Source organism: Anomaloglossus baeobatrachus, chromosome 2 (assembly GCF_048569485.1).
Source record: "Anomaloglossus baeobatrachus isolate aAnoBae1 chromosome 2, aAnoBae1.hap1, whole genome shotgun sequence".
Lineage (NCBI taxonomy): Eukaryota > Metazoa > Chordata > Amphibia > Anura > Aromobatidae > Anomaloglossus > Anomaloglossus baeobatrachus.
In genome coordinates, this window is record NC_134354.1 from 569926705 (window position 1) to 569943063 (window position 16359).

General features: G+C 42.2%; 1 protein-coding gene across 1 annotated transcript in view; it reads left to right on the top strand.

Annotated features, from left to right (window-relative positions):
* The window catches only part of UGGT2 (UDP-glucose glycoprotein glucosyltransferase 2), a 518153-nt gene that overhangs the window by 428175 nt on the left and 73619 nt on the right, over positions 1–16359 (top strand). Inside the window, exon 31 of the mRNA XM_075336749.1 lies at positions 2648–2733. Within this exon, the coding sequence (XP_075192864.1) occupies positions 2648–2733 (86 nt within the window). The remainder of the gene's footprint in view (positions 1–2647; positions 2734–16359) is intronic.

Sequence of the window (16359 nt, forward strand, 5' to 3'; positions counted from 1 at the left end):
TTAGATAGATATACACAAGAGACCCACAGTATTTTTAATGGTATGGTACCCCTGTCATCAAAACAATATGTTAGGGATTTATTTCAGTTCACCAAAATAAAGTTGTGCTTACTTTCAGGCTGAATCTTTAATCCTTCCACTCATTTAGGGCCCCATGTTATTCAGTTTTCAACCTAATTTTAGTTTTAGAATTTTTATGTGGGCATATTCAGCCCAGTAATATTTAATTCGGCACAGCTTGATTATTAATGTCTGCTTCTACAGCTCACGCTCCTTATAGAGTGATGCTGTAGAATTGGAGACTGTCTTGCATGTGCTTTCTTCCCTCTGCGCTGTCATACAGTACAGCCTGTGCATCCTGAAAGACTTGAATGTCTTTCCCCTTCTCTAACGACCCAACAGGGAGCGTTATGCTGTCAGGTCTATGTCACAAGCTGCAGGACCGCTACTGCACTTGCCAACAACAAATCATAGGTCAATTCTGAAGACTATTTAAAAAACTTTGCTCAACCTTGATTTTCAGAAAGCACATCAACATTAAAAAAAATGACTGCAAACGTGGATATAGCCTAAACAAAATGAGCCCAGTATAGATTTAGCATTGCAAGGAACTTGTTTGGTGCTACACCACTATTATAGCACACCTCCTCTTCTTGCCCCGCACAAGGCATAACTCAACATATTGGATTCTTTAAGCATTGCTTAGAAGGAAAATCTCCTAAAACATTCATTATTGTATCTGAACGATTTTTCTGTTTGGTTTGATGGTTTTTTTTGCCTATTTTGCATCTGTACCTTACATTTCTGTTAAATTACTCATTTTCTCAAAGGTCTGTGGTATATATTTACCTTTTTAAAAAGTTGTCATTTTTTGTGCAGTTGTACTCCAATCTCCCTCTCTCCAGTGATTTTATGTACATGACATTTTGCACGGATTTTCAGAATTTTATGCTGAAAAGTTGCAAAAAAGTTAAATTTTGACAATTTTTTTTTTATTTTGCACAAAATTTATGAGCCATTTGCATTATTGAAGAATTTGTTGCAAAAAATGCCAGTGAATACCACAAGCAAAAAAAGTGATTTAAAAAATGAAAATGATGACTTGGGCTCATTATATTTAATATGGGCAGTGCAGCAATTTTTTTTTTTTTAAAATAGGCCAGTCCACCTTAGGGCAAGTTACCTGCAGTCACAGGTGGAGGACTGTGGGAATCTCTACCTGAGGTTGCAAATATACTGAGTGACGTCGCCGCTCAAAGTTGTGGCTCAATCTCTGCTCGAAGCTCACAGCGTGCAGACGTGTTCTGTGCCTGCACGCTGCACCTTCAGTATGTAGCAGAGCTGGAATCATGGGACATTGTGTGTATTACATCATAACTGGGTGTTTTGAGGATTAATAAATTGGAAAAAGAGGATTTTTTTTAATGTTTTTTTATTTCAAATAAAGGATTTTTTCGGTGTTTGTGTTTTATTTCTTTTAACTTAAAGATTAGTAATGGGGGGTCTCATAGATCCTTCCCATTACTAATCTAGGGCTTAGTGGCAGCTGTGAGCTGTCATTAATTCCTTATTACTCCGATTGCCACCGCACAAGGGCAATCGGGATTAGCTGGGTAAAGTTCCGGGATTGTCACATCTAATGGATTCGAGCTGCAGGCTGCTATTTTTAGGCTGGGGGGCCCAATAACCATTAGCCTCCCCAGCCTGAGAATTCCAGCCCAAAGCTATTGGCTTTATCATGGCTGGGTATCAAAATTGGAGCGGGGACCGCACACCATTTTTTAAAATTATTTATTTAGACAAATAATTAAAAAAGCCGCATAGAGTCCCTCTTATTTTGATACACAGCCAAGATAACTACACGGCTGTGGGCTGCAGCCTTTAGCTGTGTGCTTTATCTGTACTAGGTATCATAATATGGTTGGACCCTACACCAATTTTTTTTATTTATTTATTTTTACACCAATATAAATAAACAGTATGTGCAATTGCAATCAGTCAGGCACATGGTGAGGGCGCTATCTGACTGCAAATAGAGACGCTGGGGACTGCCAGTGGGCGGGGGAAGCAGTCCATATGCATGAGGTTAATGAGCGGGCCCGGAAGTAGCGTTACAGCTGCACGGGAGACTTGGAAAGTATAATGCGCTTGCTCTAATCCCCCTATCCCTTCTACGACCAGTTTAAAGCGCTGGATTCTGGTCTCCATAGACTTACATGGGGACCGTTGTTCGGGCAGGTATCCGGGATCAATTTCGGGCCAAAACCGGGTTTTTTTTTAAACCTGGTTGGACCCACCAATTCGGGTATCTGCGGGTCCACCCATCACTAGTTCTCACAGTTATTCACAGGAATCCAGTTGTCTATGCAGAAAGTCATCTTCAGCTGTGCTGTTCTCTGTTTATTCTGCACAGGCTGTTACAGTGAGGAGCATCTCTGAGATGCAGTGCACTTTTTAATGTCATTGAATGATCTTCTAGATACAAAGGAAAAAACAAAACGCGATAATAGATAAGATTTTTTTTGTAAGGTCGGTGGTAGTGCACGAAATGCTTGTGAGAGCTTAAACATCATGATAATAGTAAAGTGGGTTTTAGCAAATTACATTACCATATGGTACCAGTTGATCGTTTTCTTCTATCATCCAGGTGCAGAAAAAGCCGGATCAAATACATGCAGATCTCCTGAGCAGTGCGCCAGAAGAGAACACAGGGCTGTGGGAGTCCATTATGAGGTATTCATATGTTTTTAACAAATGAAACTGATAACATAATCTACATATAAAAGGCATAGCATTTGGTAATATTAGAAAGTTGTGTTAAAGAAATGTAACCTTGAAAATCAATTCTTCAAAAGCAAAAAATAACCCACAATGATTTTGACCATTGTAAATTGTTTTGAAAGACAATCGGTCATCAGGTTTTTGCTAGCACATCAGAGAGCAGCGTGATATAGGGGCAGAGACCTTGATTTCAGCAATGCATCACTTACTGGGCTGCTTGCTGTTCATTTTTATAAAATCACTGTTATGTACTGCAGACCTAACCAGTTATATGAATGCTGAGCTCTGTATAACCCCACCCAAAACACTGGCAGTTTATGTGCACTGTGCATAGGCAGACAGCTGATCGTGGGTATGTACCCTTAGAATGAGTTAATGCACAAGGATTTCTTCTTAGACTGTGAATATTAATATTACGTCTGTGGGATTCACGGTGTACCAGCTCTGTATACTGCTGCTGAACCTAAAAACAACTGAGATGGGCTGACAGGTGTTGGACTCGCACCAATTTGTTAGTGATGGTTGATTGCAAGGATAGACCATTATACTTAAAGTTTTGGACAATTTTTATCAGAATGATAATCCTTAGGACAGAATGTCAATATCAGATCAAAGGGGGTCTGACACCAGACACTCCTACCAATCAAGCTCCCACTGCGGCTGGATGTACACAGTGGACAGAGACTGAACATCACAGCTCCATTTACAGTTTAGTGGCTGTTTGAGGAACTGCACATTAGCTCCCATTTTCTTCATTAGGAACTGAGGTGCAGTACCCAAGAACAGACAGTACACTGTCTATGGAGCTGTGATGTTCCAGCTATCTACTCTATCTACATCTGGCTGCCACAGGACCTGCTAATAGCCAAGATGGTGGTTCCAGAACCCCTTAGTTTGGTGACTAATCCTTAGCATGGGCTATGGAAATCAAAGTCCTGGACATTCCCTTTAAGATTCATGTAAAGGACCATATAATGTGTTAACCTTGAGTTCTCTAAAAGTTGAGTGTTTCATAGTTTTAAGGTTGAAGGGAGACTCTAAGTCTCTCTAGTTCAACCCGTAGCCTAACATGTTGATCCAGAGGAAGGCAAAAAAACCCCAATGTGTCAAATAAGCTCCAATGGGGAAAAAAATTCCTTCCTGACTCCACATACGGCAATCAGACTAGTTCCCTGGATCAATACCCTGTCATAAAATCTAATATACATAACTGGTAATATTATATTTTTCAAGAAATGCGTTCAGGCTCTGCTTAAATTTTACTAGTGAATCCCTCATTACAACATCATACGGCAGAGAGCTCCATAGTCTCACTGCTCGTACAGTAAAGAATCCTCATCTGTGATTATGATTAAACATTCTTTCCTCAAGACGTAGCGGATGCCCCCGTGTTCCAGTCGCAGGCCTAGGTGTAAATAGATCTTTGGAAAGGTCTCTGTACTGTCCCCTCATATATTTATACATTGTGATTAGATCCCCCTAAGCCTTTGTTTTTCCTAACTAACTAACCCCAAGTTTAATAACCTGTCTTGGTATTGCAGCCCCCCCCATTCCTCTAATAATCTTGGTCGCTCTTCTATCTACCTGTAAGATTATGCTATTTATAACCTTCTATACTTTTGCTAACAAGAAATGCATCCATTCCTCTCTTAAATTCATTCAGTGAGTTGGCCATCACCACTTCCTCAGGAAGAGAGTTCCAGAGCCTCACTGCTCTTACCGTGAAGAACCCTCTTCTATGCTGATGTAGGAATTTTCTTTCCTCCAATCGAAAAGAATGCCCCCTTGTTCTTGTCATAGTCCTTGGTACAAACAGATCATTGGAGAGATCTCTATATGGCCCTCTGATATATTTGTACATATTTATTAGGTCTCCCCTAAGTCTTCTCTTTTCTAGAGTAAATAGACCTAATTTTGATAATCTTTCCGTGTATTGTAATGCACCCATTCCATTTATTATTTTAGTAGCCCGCCTCTGAACCCTTTCAAGTTCAGTAATGTCTTCAGCACCGGCGCCCAAAATTGCACACAATACTCCAAGTGTGGTCTGACTAGTGATTTGTACAGAGGGAGAATGATGTTTTCATCTCGTGCCCCCAGACCTCTTCTAATGCATCCCATCACCCTATTTGCTTTGGTGGCTGCTGCCTGACACTGGGCACTCCAATTTAGATTCTTATTCACTAAGATGCCTAAGTCTTTTTCCATGTCTGATTTCCCCAGCAGTTTCCCATTTAGTAAGTAATCGTAGCATCTGTTTCTCCTTCCCATGTGCATAACCTTACACTTATCTGTGTTAAACCTCATTTGCCATTTTTCAGCCCAATTCTCCAATTTACTCAAATCCATCTGTAGTTGCAAACTGTCCTCCTTTGTGTTAACTACCTTACATAGTTTTGTATCATCTGCAAATACTGATATTTTACTCTGTAAACCATCCACCAGATCATTAATAAATATATTAAATAGTAGGGGGCCCAATACAGACCCCTGTGGCACCCCACTAGTAACCCTGGCCCAATCTGAGTATGCACCATTAATAACCACTCTTTGTTTTCTACCACTAAGCCAGCTACCTACCCATCTACACACATTTTCCCTGAGCCCAAGCTTTCTCATTTTACTTAGCAGTCTTTTATGTGGGACAGTGTCAAATGCTTTACCGAAGTCGAGATAAATGACATACAATGATTCTCCTCGGTCCATGTGAGAGCTTACATCCTCATAGAAGCTGATCAGGTTAGTTTGACAGGAGCGATCCTTCATAAATCCATGTTGATATGGAGTTAAACAGTTATTAACATTGAGACATTCCATAATAGTATCCCTTAAAAACCCTTCAAACATTTTACCCACAACAGATGTTAAGCTTACCGGCCTATAGTTTCCAGGTTCCCTTTTGCACCCTTTTTTGAATATTGGTACCACATTTGCTAGCCGCCAATCCAGTGGAACAGACCCAGTTTCTATAGAGTCTTTAAATAAAAGGAATAGAGGCCTGTCTATCACATTACTTAACTCCCTTAATACCCAAGGGTGAATGCCATCAGGGCCTGGTGATTTGTCAATTTTAATGTTACTAAGTCGGTTCTGCACTTCTTCCTGGGTTAGGCAGGTCATACTTAATGGGGCATTTACATGATCACTCTGCATTTCCCCTGGCATATGCTTTTCCTGTGTGAACACAGTTGAGAAAAAAGTATTTAAAACATTTGCTTTTCCCACATCGCTTTCTATGATTTTACCCTCATTATTCTTTAAAGGGCCAACACCATCAATTTTAATCTTTTTTCTGTTTATATAATTAAAGAATAGTTTGGGATTTGCTTTGCTTTCCTTAGCAATGAGTCTCTCAGTTTCTACTTTTGCTAAATATATTTGTTTTTTACACATGTGTAAAAAAGTGTATGAACCTTAATAAGATTCAGGCTTTATTTTCACTTGTAGAACTGGGTGATGTTTCAGGCCGTTGTCTTATTACTTCCTTAGAGTATTAGTCCTTGAAGCTACCTCTATGGCAGTAACGTTTCCTTAGGTTATTGCATGTTTTGATGCCTCTGGTGGTGGTGTCAATGTGAGATTAAATGAAAGCACCAAATTCATTGGAATTTGTGAAATATTAAGTAAAATATGAAACCGCTAAGCCCTAGGTGAAGATGAATATGCATTTACTTTAAATCTTATGAAGAGACTCCGTTTAGGGTAAGAAGTGTACTGCTTTACTTTACATTAGTTGTCAAGAAATAGTTTATTTTTAGCCCAGAAAGGTTTCATTTCTCAGCACTGCCTACTTTTCTGTCACCTTCAAGCCTCAGATTTACATTCTGTAATTGTATGATGAATAGCTTCATTGCTAACCGTATTAATGTATTTCCTTTTATCAAGGGACTGTGCTGTGCTCAGAGAGAACCAAGATGGAGCAGTTACTAGGGTTTAGTAACTGTGAAATCTTTCTCATTGTATTAAAAAGCCCAGATTGGTGTTTTTTGGTTTTTTTTATTATTTTGGAGTGGGCAATGTCACAAATTAAAGTCTTTTAGCTTATTTTATCATTTTTACCATAATAAACAATTTATAAGAATAGTATTTTAACCTATATATCCCCCAAAATGTGACAAAAAAAATGGTGACTTGTCTGCAAACAGCTACACAGTCTTTAAAAATAAAAAAAAAGTTATGGCTGACTGATCGCAGTGAGACAAAAAAACGTCCCAGGGTCCATAAGGTGTTAATTATCCCTTAGTACAGTATGTAAAGATGCTCGCTGTGGCTTAATCAAAAAGTTATTCCCACTTCAACCTTATATGACCGTTTTCAATGAAGCTTGCCAACCTTTTGTATCTCTATTAACACTTTTCAATATAACAGATGGTGTTGAGCCATACCGATGATTATACAAATATAAAAAATATTAACGATATCACCATATTAAATTGCTCTAAGTATAAAAATAATTGTACATGACATTGTTTTGACCTTGGATTTGGCAGCAATACTATGACCTCTAAGTTGTCAGAAGAGTAGATCTGGCACCAGCTGGAGGACCACACATGGGAACATGAGTAGCATGTGGCTTCTGAGCTCCTGGTTGGGGACATGGATCCATAAATCCATAAATAGGACTTATCATGCTGAAATAATGCATAAGTGAAACTCCATAGCTCTGGGAACATTGCATCATTTAGTAGCAATTTCTTCTGATTTTATAAATATTATAGAGCAGTCCTGAAATTGTTATGGCCGCAGCTAAGACACTTATATGGAGAGTTTTAGAGGGGTCAGTAGCTGTCATCTGGGTGCTCATCCTTCCACAAGCTTTAGAATCGATTTCATAGGAAGCTAGGCGTGTGGGTGTAAGCAGGAATACACAGAGAAAACCCACTCAAAGACAGGGTAATCATACAAACTCATTGCAAATTCTCAGATTACAAGGAAGCCATGTTCAGTACTAAGCCACCGTGTTGTCGGTACTTAAAAGCTCCTTCATTGGTAATATGAATGGTTTGTTTTCTTACCTTTAGTTTTTCTAGTTTGATTCCATATATTTCAAATTATCTTTGAGGATAAGTAAATTGTTTTTATGCCTACTTGGCCATATCCATAACCCTAACATTGGAATATTTACATTCTGTCATGGCCCCCTTGATGTACATCTCCTAGACTGACCGGCGAAGCATATGTAACTCCATCTACTATCCCTCTCTATATTTCATAAGCTGTCTGCTATGAGCCTTCCCGTCCTTTCATCATATAATTGTAGAGGTATACTGTATTAATTTTACGTTTGATTGTCCTCTTCTTGGACTTCTCTCGGTGTCATTTGGATTAAGAAAGCATTAGTACAAGTGCTCTTAGGCATGTGAGTTAAGTTTCACTATGATTAATTAGTCTAACTGAAAAGACGGTTCCATTCGGCTGCCTATGGAAATCCACAACCAGATTTGTGACTCTCACGGTGTTAGCTAGCCTCCTGTAATGATTACTATGCATTATGGAAAATGCTGAGAATACATAGAAACCATCCATCCCTGCACTCTGCAGGCAGCAGCTTTGGTTCCAAATGGTAAATTTACTAGCATCTTTTGTAATACTAGGAACAATAATAACAAGGAAAATATACAAGCAATGTTTATAGTATATTATCTGAAATGCTGAACTAGTGAATCTTTATTAAAAGTGTATAAATAATTTAGATGGAATCTGTAACCAGGTTCCTTTCCACCTAATCAAAGAGTAGCATAATTTAGAGACAGAGATTCTGATTACAGCAATATGTCACTTACTGAGCTGTTTGCTGTAGTTTTGATAAAATCACGGTTTCATCAGCAGGTGATTATCAATAAAGAACTACTAAACCTGCTGCCAGGTAGTTATTCATATTCATGACTGTATACCCTGCCTCCAACACTGATTGGCAACTTTCTACTGGAAGATGCACCCCTAAGTCGAAAGGCCCTCGACAAGCTGAAATGGACCGAACAAGACGCAACTTACTCGGAATTACAGAAAATAGCCACTGGTAAAGTACCACAATCCAAAATATCAGAGTAGCAAGCCGGGGTACAAGAATATAAGACTTAACTTTTAGGCTATGTGCGCACGTTGCCTTCTAGCCCTGCAGAAATTTCTGCAGCGATCTGAAGAGCACACGTGCGCTTCAAATCGCTGCAGAAAATGTCCGTAGAGAAAAAAAAAGCCGATTCCATGCGCTCTGCCTGCAGCTCCTGCCATAGACCGAGCAGGGGCTGCCGGCAAAGCGCACGGAAGAAGTGACATGTCACTTCTTAGAACGCAGCGCTTCGGGCAGCAGCCGAAGCGCTGCGCTCTAAGACGCCACGTGCGCACGGCCCCTGCACAATCTCCATAGACTGTGCAGGGGACGCAGGACGCATGCAGTTACGCTGCGCTACAAAGCGCAGCGTAACTGCATGTATTTACGCAACGTGCGCACATAGCCTTAATATATTTTTCTTTAAATGGAAGCAGGAGATCCTTACTTCAATAAAAAGTTATCTAAAAAATGCCATACATCACACATCCCCCTTAGCATGTATCAGGGGTTCAGATGGCCAGAAAAAGATTTTCTGAAAGATAACATAAATATGGTATGCACAGCTTACCAACAGGATTTGGACTACAAAGTACCACAAGGTCCAGAGATCACTGTCTTATAAGCAGGAAAATGGAATGGTCTCACCCATAAAAATGCGATCCATCCACATTCACTTTAAAGGATCCACATAGCATCCTGGGCATCCCAATGGTCCTTAAATGGACTAATCATATGGTCCCCTTGTTTTGAAATGAGAGCCTTATGTCCCTGTTCTCCCAACGCGTTTCTTACATTAGTTATCGTCAGGGGAGTTTACATCAGGCCTTCCAAAACACTGTGCACCGCTAAGCTGCGCCTGCCATCTTTAAATAATAATAAATAAAGATGGCGGGCGCAGCATAGCAGTGCACAGCGTTTTGGAAGGCCCGCTGCTGCTGTCTGGTAAGTCTTTTTCAGCGATATTCCTGGCGGTTAGTTTAGTGACTTGATCCTTTGTAATAAGTACCTTATATTGGTTGTTTATATGTTTTCAGCATGTCCCGTCCAGTCCTTGTGGATAAGGACTGGTGCCTGATCTAAACTCCTCTGACGATTACTAATGTAAGAAACGCGTTGGGGAACAGGGACATAAGGATCTCATTTCAAAACAAGGGGACCATATGATTAGTCTATTTAACCCCTTCAGCCCCGGGGCACTTTCTGTTTTTGCGTTTTTGTTTTTTGCTCCCCTTCTTCCGAGAGCCGTAACTTTTTTATTTTTCCGTCAATCTTGCAATATGAGGGCTTGTTTTTTGCGGGACAAGTTGTACTTTTAAATTAAACCATAAGTTTTACCATATGGTGTACTGGAAAACAGCAAAAAAATTCCAAATGTGGAAAAATTGCAAAAAAAGTGTGATGGCACAATAGTTTTTGGGATGTATTATTCACAGTGTTCACTATATGGTAAAACTGATGTGTGGGTATGATGCCTGAGGTCGGTGCGAGTTTGTAGACACCAAACATGTATAGGTTTACTTGTATCTAAGGGGTTAAAAAAATTCACAAGTTTGTCCAATAGAAGTGGCGCACATTTTGCGCCATTTTCCGAAACACGTAGCGTTCTTATTTTTTGGGATCTATGGCTCAGTGACGGCTTATTTTTTGCGTCTCGAGCTGACTTTTATAATGGTACCATTTTTGCGCAGATGCTACGTTTTGATCGCCTGTTATTGCATTTTGCGTAAAACTTGCGGCGACCAAAAAACATAATTTTGGCGTTTGGAATTTTTTTGCCACTACGCCGTTCACCAATCAGGCATTTCTGAACGCGGATAGATCAGGCATTTCTGAACGCGGCAATACCAAATATGTGTATATCTATTTATTTTTTAACCCTTTAATTTTCAATGGGGGGAAAGGGGGGTGATTTGAACTTTTAGGTTTTTTGTTTTTTTTTTTATGTTTTAAAACTTTTTTTTTTTACTTTTTTTTTATTTTACTAGTCCCCCTAGGGGGCTATAGCGATCAGCAATCCGATCGCTATTATCTATCTGCTGATCACAGCTATACAGCTGTAAACAGCAGATTCAGTCACTTTGTTTTTCCCTCTGCTCTCGGCCGAGGGAAAACGAAAGTGAAACATCATAGCTGCAGGCGTCATCACATGACCCTGTGCTACGATGGCAACCACCGATAGTCACGTGATAACGCACGTGACTTCCGGTGGTGGCGGCGGTAAGTAAAAAGATGGCCGCGCGCATTTAGATCTTGCTGCCAGACTTTGGCAGCAAGATTTAAGGGGTTAATGGCTTCCACCCGCGGTAGCAGGCACACATGTCAGCTGTTGAAAACAGCTGATATGTGTGCCGACCGCCGACGCCTGCCCGCGGCAGGGGGCGGGGCTTAACGGGACACGCTCCATGACGGATATATCCGTCCATGGTCATGAAGGGGTTAAGGACCATTGGGATGCCCAGGATGCTATGTAGATCCTTTAAAGTGAAGGCGGATGGATCGCATTTTTATGGGTGAGACCATTCCATTTTCCTGCTTATATGACAGTGATTTCTGGACCTTGTGGTACTTTGTAGTCCAAATCCTGTTGGTAGCTGTCCTTGCCTGCAGGTTGCACCTGTCAGCATACCATATTTATGTTATCTTTCAGAAAATCTTTTTCTGGCCATCTGAACCCCTGATACATGCTAAGGGGGATGTGTGATGTATGGCATTTTTTAGATAACTTTTTATTGAAGTAAGGATCTCCTGCTTCCTTTTAAAGAAAAATATATTAGAAGTTAAGTTTTATATTCTTGTACCCCGGCTTGCTACTCTGATTACTCAGAATTAGCAAACTAAGATGGGACTCAATCTGGACATTTCCAGTCAAATGAACATTGGGTCTACCATTCTGGCAATGATAACTGAAGAATAAATGGTGTCACTTTTATTCTCAAATGAAAATTGGCCGGTATTGTCCTGAAGTACAATGCAGCCAGTGATCATCTCAATATGACTACAAGGAGCGCATGTTCATGTCATAGTTATACAAGTCTGCACACCAACAACAGATGCCGAGGAGGAGGACATTGAAATATTATACGATCAAGTTCAAGAAGACATCGACAAGCCAACAAAACAAGGCTTGCTTATTATCATGGCAGACTTGAATGCCAAAGTGGACCACAGCATACATAGAATCATTTTTTTTAAGCTTTTAACTTGTTGAACGAAATGAGGCTGGAGGAAGATTCATTGACTCTTGTACAACAAATGAGTTATCCATCATGAAGACCTTCTTCCAAAATCACAAGTGGAGCTTTTACAGATGGATATCACCAGAAGGGATCTATTAGAATCAAATTGACTACATTGGCGTTCAACAAAGATGGAGGGAGGCTGTTACCACTACTGCAAAATCACAGACCGCAGCTGATTGTGGGATTGATCATAAACTCTTGACAGCAAAGATTAGAGTCCAGCTGAGCAAATGGACTAGACAACAGGTCGTGACTAACATACCACTTCTGGACATGGATGAAACAAAGCTCGATGAATTATGGACACACAAATGCTTATAACTGAAGAAGTTAGAAAATAAACAAGAGGCAGAAGAGAACCCCGTCAGAAACAGAGACTGGCAATGATAGTGAACAGAACATCTTAAAAGACAAGTGATTCTTGCAATAAAGCTTTTATCAAAAAACAAAGGACCTGGATGTGACAATATTCTAATAGAACTATAAAGTCTTCTGAAGTAGCAGTTGATGTTATCACACGTCTGTGTCAACAAGTACGGACAACTGGTAAATTCCCCAAGGACTGGGCAAGAGCAGTGTTTATTCCTATTCTGAAGAAGGGAGATGCTACCAATAGTTTTGCGCTCATACCTGATGCTAGCAAAATACTACTGAAGATCCTACAAAAATGGTTACAGCCTTACTTTGACGAGGAGTGGCCAGTGGAAAAGCAGGATTCAGGAAAGGCAAAGGAACAAGAGATGTAATTGCTAACATTTGATGTATAAGAATATACCAAGAAGCTCTATTTTTTCTTCATTGATTACAGCAAAGCCTTTGACTGTATTGATCACCAGAAATTTTGGAATACCATGAAGTATATGCGTGTGTCAAACCATCTGATCAGCCTCATCATGAACCTGCACATCGACCAAGAAACAACAGTCTGAATGAAACACGGTGACCCCGCATGGTTTAAAGTAGAACAAGGCGTCGGACAAGGCTGCATCCTGTTACCATTTCTCTCCAATTTATATGCAGAAGCTATTTTCAGGAAGGCTGGACTTGCCAAAAAAGAAGGAATCAAAATTGCTGGACAAATCATCAACCATCTTAAATACGCAGACATTGCATCGTTGATGGCAACAAACAGCTGGAATGAAGGACTTATTACAGAGTGTCAAGATGGAAAGCTCAAACATGGGACTCCCACTTAATATAAAGGCGACAGATATTGACTGCTGCCAGGTACGACCGGGAAACAATTGACATGGACAGCGACTAACTGGAAGTTGTAAAGAACATCAACCTACTCGGATCAATGATCACTCAAGATCTGGCGACAACACCGGAAGTCAATAGGAGAATAGCTATGGACCAATCAACAATCAAGCCACTGGACAAGATCCTCAAATAGAGGAACACTTCATTGGTGATGTAGACACAGCTTGTACATAGTCTCGTCTTTTGTGTAGTAACATACAGTACAGACCAAAAGTTTGGACACACCTCATCTCTCGAATAACTGTTAAGAGGAGACTTTGTGCAGCAGGCCTTCATGGTAAAATAGCTGCTAGGAAACCACTGCTAAGGACATGCAACAAGCAGAAGAGACTTGTTTGGGCTAAAGAACACAAGGAATGGACATTAGACCAGTGGAAATCTGTGCTTTGGTCTGATGAGTCCAAATTTGAGATCTTTGGATCCAACCACTGTGTCTTTGTAGAAAAGGTGAACGGATGGACTCTACATTGCTGGTTCCCACCGTGAAGCATGGAGGAGGAGGTGTGATGGCGTGGGGGTGCTTTGCTGGTGACACTGTTGGGGATTTATTCAAAATTGATGGCTTACTAAACCAGCATGGCTACCACAGCATCTTGCAGCGGCATGCTATTCCATCCGGTTTGCGTTTAGTTGGACCATCATTTATTTTTCAACAGGATAATGACCCAAAACACACCTCCAGGCTTTGTAAGGGCTATTTGACTAAGAAGTAGAGTAATGGGGTGCTACGCCAGATGGCCTGGCCTCCACAGTCACCAGACCTGAACCCAATTGAGATGGTTTGGGGTGATCTGGACTGCAGAGTTAAGGCAAAAAGGCCAACAAGTGCTAAGCGTCTCTGGGAACTACTTCAAGACTGTTGAAAGACCATTTCCGGTGACTACTTCTTGAAGCTCATCAAGAGAATGCCAAGAGTGTGCAAAGTAGTAATCAAAGCAAAAGGTGGCTACTTTGAAGAACCTACAATATAAAACATATTTTCAGTTGTTTAAGTATTTCATTCCACATGTTTTAATTCATAGTTTCGATGCCTTCAATATGAATATACAATTTTTAGAGTCATGAAAATAAAGAAAACTCTTTGAATGAGAAGGTGTGTCCAAACATTTGGTCTGTACTGTATGTATGTGAAACATGGAGGATAAAGAATCAAAACAGAAGAAGAATCAATGCCTTCGAAATGTGATGCTAGAGGATATATGAGAAAACAAAAAAAGTGCCAATAACGAGGAATCACCAAAGAAAACCTGACATATGGAAAATATGTAAATTTTATTATCTCTGCAAAAAATAAAAAAAATTATATATATCTATATATATATATATAATTTAATTGCCTTATTCTGTCTGTCTGTCTTCCTCCAAAATTGTGTCACTGTGACAGTGTCACCGTGACAGTGTCGTTAGCGTGACAACTGTCGGATTGGCCGCTGGGCTCGGCCTGGCCCCGCCCCCCCACGGATTGGCCGCTCGCCTCGGCCTGGCCCCGCCCCCCGCATGGATTAGCCGCTCGCCCCGGCCCTCCGCACGCATCGCCCGCTCCAGCGTACACCGGCTCCCGGTACACATGTGCAGAGAGCCGGCATATGCTGACGCCTCGCCCCCGCCACACGTTGGCACGCTCGGCCCCGCACCCGGCGGACATAATCTTGCGATGCTGGGATCGTGACGGAGCCGGTGTACGCTGGTAACCATGATACACATCGCGTAACTATAGGAAGCGCTTCCCTTAGTTACCCGATGTGTATCATGGTTACCAGCGAACACCGGCTCCCGGTACACATGTGCAGGGAGCCGGCATACGCTGCGGTCAATAATGAAGTGTCATGCAGCGGTGAAAGAGTTAAAGACACTGCAAGACACTTCATTAGAGGCAGCGGGCACCGCCAGAAGAGAGAAGACAGAAGAAAGAAGACCCCGCAGTCATACTCACCAGACGCCGACCGGCAGCAGGTGAGCGCATCAAGGTCCTGCAGCGGCGGAACACACACAAACACACACACACATAAGAACAGACACACACACATCAGATCACACTCACTCTCACACACACCTCACACACACATCAGATCGCATCCACACACTCACAACATCCAGTGATATCGCTTACTTCTCGGCGGCGATACTGTGCATGCAGTGACCTTCCAGGGCCTGCCGGAGGATCACATGGCCGGAAGCATGTGGTATCTCTGGATGTTGTGAGTGTGTGAGCGCGTATGTGCGATATCGTCAGTGTGTGTGTGCGTGTATGCGATCGGATGTGTGCTTGTATGCGATCGGATGTGTGCGTGTATGCGATCGGATGTGTGCGTGTATGCGATCGGATGTGTGCGTGTATGCGATCGGATGTGTGCGTGTGTTCTGATGTGTGAGTGTATGCGATCGGATCTGTGAGTGTCGGCAGAAGGCAGAGGAGCACGGCGCGCAGCACAGCTGCTGGGACCACCCACCGGAGGGCACAGGGAGAATTGGGGTGTGAGTGTATGCGATCAGATGTGTGCGTGTATACTGTCTGATGTGTGACTCTGGAGCACGATGGGGAGTGCGCAGCATGGGGGATGGAGCACGACGGGGGGGTGCGCAGCATGGGGGATGGAGCACGATGGGGGGTGCGCAGCATGGGGGATAGAGCACGATGGGGGGTGCGCAGCATGGGGGGTGCGCAGCATGAAGGATGGAGCACGATGGGGGGTGCGCAGCATGGGGGATGGAGCACGATGGGGAGTGCGCAGCATGGGGGATGGAGCACGATGGGGAGTGCGCAGCATGGGGGATGGAGCACGATGGGGAGTGCGCAGCATGGGGGATGGAGCACGATGGGGAGTGCGCAGCATGAGGGATGGAGCACGATGGGGAGTGCGCAGCATGGGGGATGGAGCACGATGGCGGTGCGCAGCATGGGGGATGGAGCACGATGGGGGGTGCGCAGCATGGGGGATGGAGCACGATGGGGGTGCACACCTCCCCCCAAAACACACACACAGCGCCACACACGCACCGCACAACACAACACACACACACTGG